At 45.4% G+C, this 10,859-nt stretch overlaps 1 protein-coding gene across 1 annotated transcript in view; it reads left to right on the top strand.

Annotated features, from left to right (window-relative positions):
* Positions 1-10,859, top strand: part of CAPN14 (calpain 14) — a 59,260-nt gene that overhangs the window by 38,335 nt on the left and 10,066 nt on the right. The window contains exons 9-16 of the mRNA XM_050753258.1: positions 664-738; positions 1,853-2,016; positions 3,137-3,300; positions 3,811-3,819; positions 6,065-6,270; positions 7,203-7,239; positions 7,743-7,799; positions 9,091-9,148. Coding sequence (XP_050609215.1) covers positions 664-738; positions 1,853-2,016; positions 3,137-3,300; positions 3,811-3,819; positions 6,065-6,270; positions 7,203-7,239; positions 7,743-7,799; positions 9,091-9,148 — 770 coding nt within the window. The remainder of the gene's footprint in view (positions 1-663; positions 739-1,852; positions 2,017-3,136; positions 3,301-3,810; positions 3,820-6,064; positions 6,271-7,202; positions 7,240-7,742; positions 7,800-9,090; positions 9,149-10,859) is intronic.

Consider the following 10,859-nt stretch of genomic DNA (forward strand, 5'->3'; position numbering starts at 1 on the left):
CGGGAGTTTCACTTTAAGAAAGCACAGATTAAAGCTCAGCCAAAGACGCAAGGGAACCCCTATGAAGTTTCCTGGAACTCCTTTTTTCGTGTAGCCCCCTCCTTTCAGATACTTTGTCTAGCAAATTCTGGCTATCTTGATCTCCCTGAACTCCAGATTCTGTCTCCTCCACTCAGCCCTACCGATATGTTCTTTTTTGAGTCCCTCTCCCTGTAGCACTGGCCAGGAAATTACCTTCAGGAAGAAAGCCTAGGTGATGTTAGGGCTTGCCTCATTTGTTTCCAGCCTCCCAGGATCATGGACCCCCGTTGCCTGCTGTCCAATATCTGAAAACAATTTCAAATGTTACCTCTGACATTTAATAGATTTATAACTTCAAGCAAATGACCTAGTCTCTCTTAACTTCAATTTCCTAATCTCTAAAATGAGAACAACAAAGTCGTTGTTAGCCTTGAATGAAATAATGTATGTCAATAACCTAGCCCAGCACTTGGCTCATAGTAAGCTATCAATTAATGCTCATGCTACTGTATGATATGGAATGGGAAATTTAGTTGTCTGAAGTAGTACGAAAATAATAAGAAATAATGATACTATAGAGCTTTTACTAAAGAATTTCTAGCATGCCCCCCACAAGCTTTTCGTTCCCTTTTCCATTTTCAGTTCAAGTAAATGGGAGCTGCTGAGCCCCAAGGAGAAGATTCTGCTTCTGAGGAAAGACAATGATGGAGAATTCTGGTATTGGACTTGGGGACTTGGACAAATGTCCTGGCCTACATTTGAAAACCCATCCAGCAGACATTTACTGGATGCCTCATGGGTGTCAGGAACCTCATGTACAGAGATCAGTAAGGCACCATCCCTTTAGGAGCTCACGGTCTAGCAGGACAAACAGCGACTATAAATAAATGGTCACTGTCTCTGTGATGAGAGTAGAGGCCACTGGGGTGGAGCTCAGTGAGGGCTCAGCCAGCCTGTTTCCTCCTCTCTGGCTTCCTCTCTGCTCTCTTGCTCAGTATTTTCAAAACAGGTTTTGCCTTTTTGTCCTGAAAAGGCCGTGAGGTAGGGAGAGACTGCTAAGTCTTGCCGTAGGATAGGCCCCCGACCAGTGCCCTCCGGAGCAGAGTGACACTGCCACCCACTCTGGAGCTGCTCATCTCATTTTTTGAAAGGCCGCCAGGACATCCTGAGCTGATGCTGCTTCTAGGTGTCTGAAACGGGCCCCATCAGTCCTCCTTTGCTTTTGCTCACCACTGTGACTATGAATGACAACCCTCGTTCCAAGGACTCTCCCCATTAACCATCCAGTACAGCCTGGCGCAGCCCTCTCCCTTTGGAAGGTCTTTCACTGAATTCAAGCCCTGCAAATTCCTGTTTTTTCCACTTTATGGTTAAGTAAACTGAGCATCAGACAGCTTAAACAGAGTGTTACAGGCCACAGGTTAGCAAGTAGGGACAAAGATCTTCATTAATTAATGATTGAGAACTGATATGTAATTCTTACTGAACATTTATAGATAAAACAAATGACTAGTTAGCTTTGCCTTGATTCAGCTGCTATCACCGTGATTCCAGAAACAGGAACATCTCCCCCAGTCAGCTATGTGGCCAGCTGCTTCCAGCCAGAGGGTGGGGCTTCTCAGTAGCTCCAACTCCCCACGATGGACCCTCACAGGGATCCAGCCAGCCCCTGTTTATGTGTCCATGGCCGGCTCAGCTCTGCACAAGAGCTGGTGTCTTTGTCCATGAGATGGCTGGGATGCCCACTGCTTCGTCTCACCCTCCCCATGGGTCCTGATGACTAGGCGTTATCTGGTCCATCCTTTGTGCTTTTCCTTCTTCCTCTCCACAGGATGACGCTGCAGGACTTTAAAACACATTTCGTGCTCCTGGTTATCTGTAAACTGACCCCAGGCCTATTGAGCCAGGAGGCGGCCCAGAAGTGGACGTACACCATGCGGGAGGGGAGATGGGAGAAGGGGAGCACAGCTGGTGGCCGGAGACAATTGCTGCAGGGTGAGCATGCGCACAGGAGCAGGGCTCTCAGAGTGAGGTTGTGGGCGGGGGTGTGAGGGTGACTGCATAGGTGGGTGCAGCGTGAATTCTGCACTGGCTGAGTGGGGAGGAGGCTTGTTTGCCTCGGTGTGTGCTGGGGCGCTGGGCTGTGACCACAGGGAAGACAGGGCACCTTTGATCCCAATGTGCACCAAGGCAGAGTCCTCTCAGTCAAGCTGCCAGCCTGTGGGGCTACATCTTCCTGAAGGGTTGCCCTGTCCCTCAGCACAGGGGATCACAGGCACACAGGCGTGGTAAAAGCAGGGGCAGGGGAGAATCTTTCTTTAGTTTTGGACAAGGCCACTGAAAACACTGAAGGAACCACCCCCTAGCTGGGCAGGATTGAAATAGAAATTGTATCGGGTCCTTCTCACCTGGAGCCTGGGAGAAACACAAACCCAGGGCTTCCCAGGCTCCCTAGATATGGGAGACAAACCTGTGTGGACTTGCAAGACGGGGCAGGTTTGGTGACCCTGTCCCTTCCTCCACTTTGGAGATAGTGAGCCATCCCTTTTGAAGGCAAGTCCTGTGGGGTGTGACTTCAGTAGGCCAGGGTGGCCTTAGCTCTGGAGTCCCCCTTTTGACACAGTATTTCCCCCCAAATCTGAAGCTGACCTTAAGCTAAGGTTTTGCCTCGATTAAAATGCAAAAGCCCCTAGGATCATGGTCACCTCCCCAGGGAGTGAATACGATTGCTTACTCAGGTAGCACATGCTTGTGGGGTATAACACCTGGGCCAGGCACTGAGCAAGACAACGAGGCTACAGTGGTGGGAACAACTCCAGTCAGTGTATCTGGAGAAGACCTCCAGATGGAAGAGCAAGGTGGGAGGGCATAGAGCCAACGCTGAAGGGACCCCGACCCTGTCCCGATGGGCCTCAGGGTGGAAAAGACCTCCAGGTGGAAGAGCAAGGTGGGAGGACATAGAGTCAAGGTTGAGGGGACCCTGACTCTGTCCCAATGGGCCTCAGGGTGTCAATCCTGGCAGAGGCGCCCTCGGACTGTTCACCTCTTAGTGGTTCGGTGAGCAGGATGCTTGGGAATCCGGGGCCCATTCTCACCTTGCTGTGTTCTGCCCCAGGCACATTTTGGAAGAACCCGCAGTTCCTGCTGTCTGTTTGGCGGCCCGAGGAGGGCAGGAGATCCCTGAGGCCCTGCAGCGTACTGGTGTCCCTGCTCCAGAAGCCCAGGCACAGGTGCCGCAAGCAGAAGCCTCACCTCGCCATTGGCTTCTACCTTTATAGGGTAGGTGGACCTCTGAACCACAGGGGCACGGGACCAAGCATGGGGGTCACCAACAGTTACCATGTCTTCCTGTTTCTTGTCTTCTTCACCATCTGTCTCTGTTCACAGACCTGGGTTTTCAAATCCAGGCTCTGTCCTTTAGGAACATGTGATTTAGAACAAGTCACCTTCTTGCACTAGGCCATCAGTTTCTACAGTGGCATTTAGGGAAAGGGGAGAATAAAAGAGGATTATGTGGTAGTGCTTGCTATTGTGCCTGGCACATAGTATAATCAATATTGGCTTCCTTTTTCTCTCCCCAAAAGCCAAGCATTCTTTCCCTCCCTCTTTTCCAGAAATTCCAGTGATGGATTAAAATGTCACTGATAGAAGAGCAGGTCTTGTGGGAGGGGACAGGGCTTCTGGGTAGAGCCTTGTATGTCAGCTGCTATTCAGGTTTCGGCTTATGAAGGAGCCAGATTCCCTGCCTAATGAGATCTCTCTCTTTTTATTTTTGTTTTTGTTTTTTAGGTGAACAAGGTGAGTTCTGCACTTGACCGGGTGGCCCTAGTTTGGGGTGATATCACATGTGGCCAAGCCTCCACGGGATTTAGTTAGACTGGAGCAGGCTTATACTGTGTAAGAAGCTATGATAATGCCTGATAATGAGAATGTCTGCCAACGGCCTGTGTGTATATGAAAGTAAAGTGTATCTGTTAATCTTTTTCATCCAAAGACCCCCAAGAGATCCTCATGCATCTGTGGAAAATCTCAGAGCCTAGCATAGAACCAATACATTTTAGAATTTATTGAATTCCTACACAAATACCTACGGCTAATATTGAAGGCCACCACAGCATAGGAAAGATGATAAATTACAATCTTGACTGGGTTATGAAACCCAAAATAAAATGGATTTAAAACATACAGGACATCAAAGACCATGCAGCCCACCTCCCTAGGGAGAAGGGACAAAGGCTTGGGGATGTGTGGCAGGAGCGTGAGTAGAAGGACAAGAACACCTCCGTGCTTCAGCTGCTGTGGCAGCCAGGAGGGGTCAGGGAGGAAGGCCCAAGGAGTCCCAGCTTCTGAGGGAGGCAGCTATTATTTTATTTCCCAGAGAAAACAGGAGCAAAATGCTTAATTTTCTCAGGTTGGATTGAATCGAGTAAAAGGATTATTGTAGAGAAACCATTTTACACCAGGTCTTTTTTTGTTGTTTTTCTCGCAGGAACACTGAGTACTCTTAAATTTGCCTATTAATTTCAAAAGACAAAGTTATTTATGTCATGCCTACTTCTAAATAGAATTTGGGTCAACCTACAATAAAAAGGTGTGAACAGAGGAAACCTGCAAATCAGTTACAAAATTTAAAAGCCATTAAAAAATAACAAAGAGCTGGGAGTTAGGTAGGCAGTTGCTTCTACCAGGAAAACTAAACCCAGGACAGCTACTGTAGATCATTGTACAATGTAGCTCTGAGATTCCTAGTAGCCCATGGCAAAGAGGGCAATTAGATGATTCCCTAGTTCTCTTGTCTCATAAAAGAATGCCTACATCATCAGGATATGTATTTTATTTCCCAAACATTGAGGAATTTGCTATATATCTGTTTATGTGGGTAGGTGATGTCTTTGTTAGCAGTTGTATATAAACTGGAGAGAGGATTCTGGTGTGGGTCTCCTCTCCCTCTGTAGCCCTGAGTGAGAACAAAGGGGAGAGGAAGCACGAGAGAAAAATAGGGAGAGATGGAGAAACAAAGGAGGCAGAGAGAGAGAGAGAGAGAATATGAATCAGATAAAACAAAGCAGATACCCAAGAAATGTCGGAACAAGAGCCCTGATTCGGGTCTTCCGAGCTCTTGCCCAGTTCTCTTTGTCCTTTACAAGGATGTTTTCCCTGAGATGATGCAGAGTGCCAGCTTATCTATGTGTAGCTGTGTGCTGAAGGTGGGGAGGTGGTGGTGGTCCATCTGTATCTGACCATATGCTACATCACATACATGGAGGCAGCATCAGGAAGGGTAAAGAACAGGAGCGTTGGAACTCAGCTGTCCTGAATTCCCATGAGGCTGGGACTGTAACCAGCTGATGACGCTGGGCAGATAATCTCACCTCTCTAAGCCTCAGAGCCCTCAACTGTAAAATGGAAATGGCAGGCACAAGGACATTCCTCACATCATTTAGTGCTGGTGTTTTTTTTGTTTGTTTGTTTGTTTGTTTGTTTTTGTTTTTGTTTTTTGAGACAGAGGCTCGCTCTGTCGCCCAGGCTGGAGTGCAGTGGCCGGATCTCAGCTCACTGCAAGCTCCGCCTCCCGGGTTCACGCCATTCTCCTGCCTCAGCCTCCCCAGTAGCTGGGACTACAGGCGCCCGCCACCTCGCTCGGCTAGTTTTTTATGTATTTTTAGTAGAGACGGGGTTTCACCGTGTTCGCCAGGATGGTCTCGATCTCCTGACCTTGTGATCCGCCCGTCTCGGCCTCCCAAAGTGCTGGGATTACAGGCTTGAGCCACCGCGCCCGGCCTCTGGTGTTGTTTTTAAGGTAAGTCAAATCAATTGACATGTGTTTATGTAACCCCTGATAGGTTCCAACAGAGGTGCAGCCCTCCACACACATATTCTGGTTTTTCCTTCCTTCCCCACTTGTTTCGTCCTCCACTGGGGCACATTGGATTTGGCAGAGCAGGGGCCACTTTAGTCCTGGCTCAGAGCTTTGAGGGCCTCAGGCCTGGCCACAGCCCTGGGTCATCACCTCCCCTGCTGTTCTTCTGTCCTCTACCCACAGTACCATGACGACCAGAGGAGACTGCCCCCCGAGTTCTTCCAGAGAAACACTCCTCTGAGCCAGCCTGATAGGTTTCTCAAGGAGAAAGAAGTGAGTCAGGAGCTATGTCTGGAACCAGGGACATACCTCATCGTGCCCTGCACATCGGAGGCCAACCAAAAGTCAGAGTTCATCCTCAGGGTCTTCTCCAGGAAGCACATCTTTTAGTAAGGACGCAAGGTCTCTCCTAGAGGGTGGGGACCACTTGGGTGAGAACAAGCAAGGAGGGCAAGGTTGGAAATGGCAGAGACCAGGGTCTCTGCTGCTGAGACAGAAGAGAGATGGGGAGAGCAGGAGACCAGGTGACTTTCTGCATGGAGAACATCCCTCCCATTCCTTCCCACCCTCTTTCCACTCACAAATTAATGCCATGCTAGACGTTAGAGGGAAAAAGATAAAACACACATGGCTCCTGCCCCGCTGAAGTTCAAGGTCTGGAAAGAACACAGATATATGAGCAGTTATTGATCTTCCAGTGCACCCAGTGTAAGCATTTTGTATGCACAGGGTGTTATTGTTACAAGATACTCAAGGAGGAGAATTTGAACCAACTCCCATGGTCCTGGGGGAAGCAGGAGTGGCTTTAGGGAGGGGGTGACTATTAAAAGATGCATAAGGGGTTGCTCAAATGAGGGGAGGCTATCATGAACTAGCAGGCTTCCATTCTGCTACTGTATCCAGTTGAATTAATGTGCACATATCCCAACCAAACATATTATTTTGCCTACGATTGTTTTACCTGCCAGTTTTGTGGGTTTTTTTGGTTTTGTTTGTTTGTTTGTTTGTTTGTTTTTTATGTTTTGGCTGCAGGTAGTTTGACTTGATCTCAGGCAGACCCCAATGCCATGTCAGACCACTAAGTCTCATGCTCATCTGTTAAGACTAGTTAGATGAGGGTGCAGGGAATTACAAGCAGTGTGCTGTGCACATGGCTGGAATGTACACTTCAAGGGGAAGCAGGAGGTGAGGTGTGAGAGCTGGGTGGGCCCTTGTGGTGCCTCAGTGAAGGAACATGGAAGACAAGCTCCCAGGAGAGGGGGAAGATTGGCCAAGAAATTCCCAAGAGGAAATTCTGGGTTTTTTGTTTTTTTGTTCTCAGTGAAATTGGCAGCAATTCTGGTGTCGTCTTCTCGAAGGTGAGTAGTCTGGTGGAATTCCATGTGGCTGGGACTGCTTTCCAAGATAAGATGTTGAGTTTCTCCCTTCAAGTTAAGGAGTCAGGGGAGGAGATATGCAGATCCTTACAGACCCTGTTCTATGGCAAACATTACCCGTTATATCCTAACAGTACCTGGGCTTTGCTGTTTTTGCACCAACAAAGAGTAGAGAACTACCCTTCTGATCAGGTCCTTGTCACTGAGGGTCCAGAGCCCCGGCTGTATGAGTTACATCTCTACTTTCTTCTGCTTCTCTTTATCTGGTATTTCTTTTGTCCATTTCACTGTTTGTGATTTCCCCAAAGTCAGGGAAAATTGGAGAAGCAAGAGCTGTTTGTAAATGCTATGGTGTAAAATTAAAGACAATGCAAAGTCAAGCTCATGGTTTTCAGAAGCCTGGAAGCCATGAGACATTAGGGTGTGCACGAAAGTCCATTTATACAGGTGAATAATTATGTCTTTCTATGTGTCTCTTCCTATAGGAGATAGAAGACCAAAATGAAGGGCAGGATGAATTCTTCACCAAATTCTTTGAAAAGGTTAGTTGAACAGGTATGGTGGGGGCAGGGGGTTGGGAAGAGCAGGGGACAAAGTGGAGCATATAATTTTATGAAGTATAGGTTTGCATCTGCTTGAGGCTGCATAGAAACTGTGATTTAAGGCTACCTATTCCCCAAACTGCCACTTTCTATTAAAGTCCTCAAGTTTTTAGACAAATGAGTAGAGCCATTGTCTAGAAGTCTCCTGCAAAATGATTCTCTGTTCTTGGAAGCTGCATTGATTAGTTGTAGGGAAAGCAACTGTAATCTTTCATCCCTGAAAACATGGGATATAGCAGAGTAGAGTGTCAGAGTTGGGAGTAGGATGGGGGAGGGGGGTGCAGAGCATGACAATGACAAGCCCTGGGGGCCTTGGGGAGGGCCATTGGAGGGGAGCCCATGGAGAAGGGGCCCTTGAGTGGTCACCAGGAGAGGAGGTGGGACTGATAAGAAGGGGGAGGGCCTGGGACACACACTTGGTCTCTGCGGCTTCTTCCCTTGGGCTGACCCAGATGTGAGTCTAGCAAGGGCTGATAGTATGAGTGCAGGGCTCTGGAGGCCACGCTGTTCTAACCTGCAGGACACTTAGGAATAGGGTGAGAAACATACTGGAAAGCTGGGGTCTGATATTTGAGCAATGTCACTAAAACAGAGAACATGAGCCCCTTATGTTAGTGACATTCCTGATTTAAAGTCACAATTTACCTGCCTTGCCCATCTGGAATTTTGTTTAATGTAGCTGGAGAGGATAAATCAGAATCTCATATGTATTGTTTATTAAAGTTTTCCTCCATACCAGTGGTTTCCAGACATTTGATGCTGCAATCCTTTTATCAAACGAAGTCGCATAGAGAATCCCAATATATATAAAATAACTAAAAATTGCATATTATGAATATGCTTCAGTTTTTAAAATTCAGATGTTTGATACTTATATTTCATTGATATATTTTAAAATCAAATGTTCATCTAAAGAGTTTCTTTTAATAAACTCTAAGGTTAAAATCTGGAGTTTTGACTGATGACGTTTTATTGAGAATGAAATTCAAACCAAATTGTTGACTAAACTTCAGAAGCATCTGGACAGCACCTTTGAGAATCACTATTCTCTATAAACCTACCGAAAAGTCATGCTCTGCCAGGGTTCTCTGGGGTTGGCACCCAGTTAAAAAGCATTGTGAAGTTCTTAGGAAATCCCAGTTTAATTTCATGGCCAGTCATATGACCCTTCTGCCATCTAATGAGCCTTCAGTAACAGTTATTTTTTCTTGCCAATCTGCTTTCTATTCAGTATCCAGAAATTAATGCAGTTCAATTGCAGAGCATCCTGAACCAGATGACCTGGTCACGTAAGTGTTTTAGAGCCATTCTGTAGGACTCAGAGGGGATGCAACTTTTCTAAACTCTGGCTTTGTTTCTCTTTCCCTTGGTAGGATGTATGAATTACTGAGCACTGGTCTTAACTGTGGCTATATTTTACACAAGGGTGGATTATGTGATCTGAAAAAGCAGTAAGGAAATTTATGCAGCTTTGAAAATCATTATTATTTTGCTTACTTTGGGTATAGAGATATATGGCAGTGAAAATGAAGATTCCTGCCATTTTGCTAGTCAGAAAGGAATAACTGAGTACCTCTTTCTTGGCATATCAGTTCTATGTGGAAGAACTGCACCCATTTCCTCAACCTGGGATATAAATATTAAGTATTAACTAGCCTACCCAGGGAACTGTCTGATGAACTCATGTTAAATTGATCAAGCTATAAAACTCTGGAAGGAGAGCACACACCACCTAGAAGAACTGCAAATGGGTAGCGCGGAGGCTTTCACATGAAGCCTGGGATAAATTATTAGAAAGGCTTAAAGTCCATATAAAATATTTTGTACATATATTTGGAGTGAGAAGAACACAGAAGAAATAGGCTGATTTCTCCAGGGAGACGAATGAACTTCAAAGTAAAAAATGTAAAACAACTAGAGTATTTGCTACCAAAGTTAGATGATTGCTTCTTCTTTCTATGAAGCCAAGATTTCAAATCCAGACAAATTACAGTCCTGGCTATTGTGTGATTCAGGGTTTGAAAGAATTTGCAGAAGGCTTCTCAAAGCCAAATTCAGTTATCAGTAAAACAGGCAGAGGGAAGACTCTAGGAATTGTAGAACGTAAGACTCCCCCTCCCGGCTGAAAATAAATTCTAGGTTCATTCTAGGGAAATTACCTAGAAGAAATGGCTTGTGCACATTTAAAAGTTTTTAAAGGCCTTGATTGCATATATACAAAATGGTTTTCCAAAGCATTTATGAACAAATTGCTTTCATTTAGTCATATGAGAGGGTTCTAGATGGATAGATCAGAGAAATACTGTAGATTTTGGCAAGATATTTGGTGAGTCTCCCATGATAAATGATAAAACGTGAATTGGAAAACAATAATAGTAGATGTATTTACAACAAATCTTATCACCATTCTCAAGAGTTATACAAATATAAAACTAGAGGGATAATTCTATCCAGTTACAGGCAAGAGTCTATATGCTTAGATGTTTAGATGAGAGTTCTTAAATTCCATCTGCCCTTGGTCCTGTTCATTTCCCCAATTTTTATTAATGTCTTGGAAGAAGACATGGAATATAGGCTTATTGGAGCTGCAGATGGCACAAAGCTGGGAGAAATCATTAATATAATAGATAGCAGAATTGAAATTCAGAATGTTTTCAACAAGCTGTGCCCAAACCACAAAGATGAAATGCAGTCAGGAAGATAATAAACCACTGCCATTTTGATGTAGACCATTTTAAAATGGTAGCGCAAGTAGTTAACAGAAGAGACCTCATTTTTGTGGCAGTTTATGTGAAAGATATTTGGTTAATTTAGTTGACCTCTAGCTAACATGAACTAATTGTTTCAAGCTGCTGCTAAATAAGCTCATACAAATTCAGTCTGCATTTAATGGGAGCATTTAGATGAGTGTTTTTAAAATTGTGTTCCTGGAAACGTTAGAAACCAAGAGGTTTAGTAAGTGTTCCATGAAATAAAAGGGGTTAGCTTCTGTGGTCAATT

The sequence above is a fragment of the Macaca thibetana genome, chromosome 13 (assembly GCF_024542745.1).
Source record: "Macaca thibetana thibetana isolate TM-01 chromosome 13, ASM2454274v1, whole genome shotgun sequence".
NCBI lineage: Eukaryota > Metazoa > Chordata > Mammalia > Primates > Cercopithecidae > Macaca > Macaca thibetana.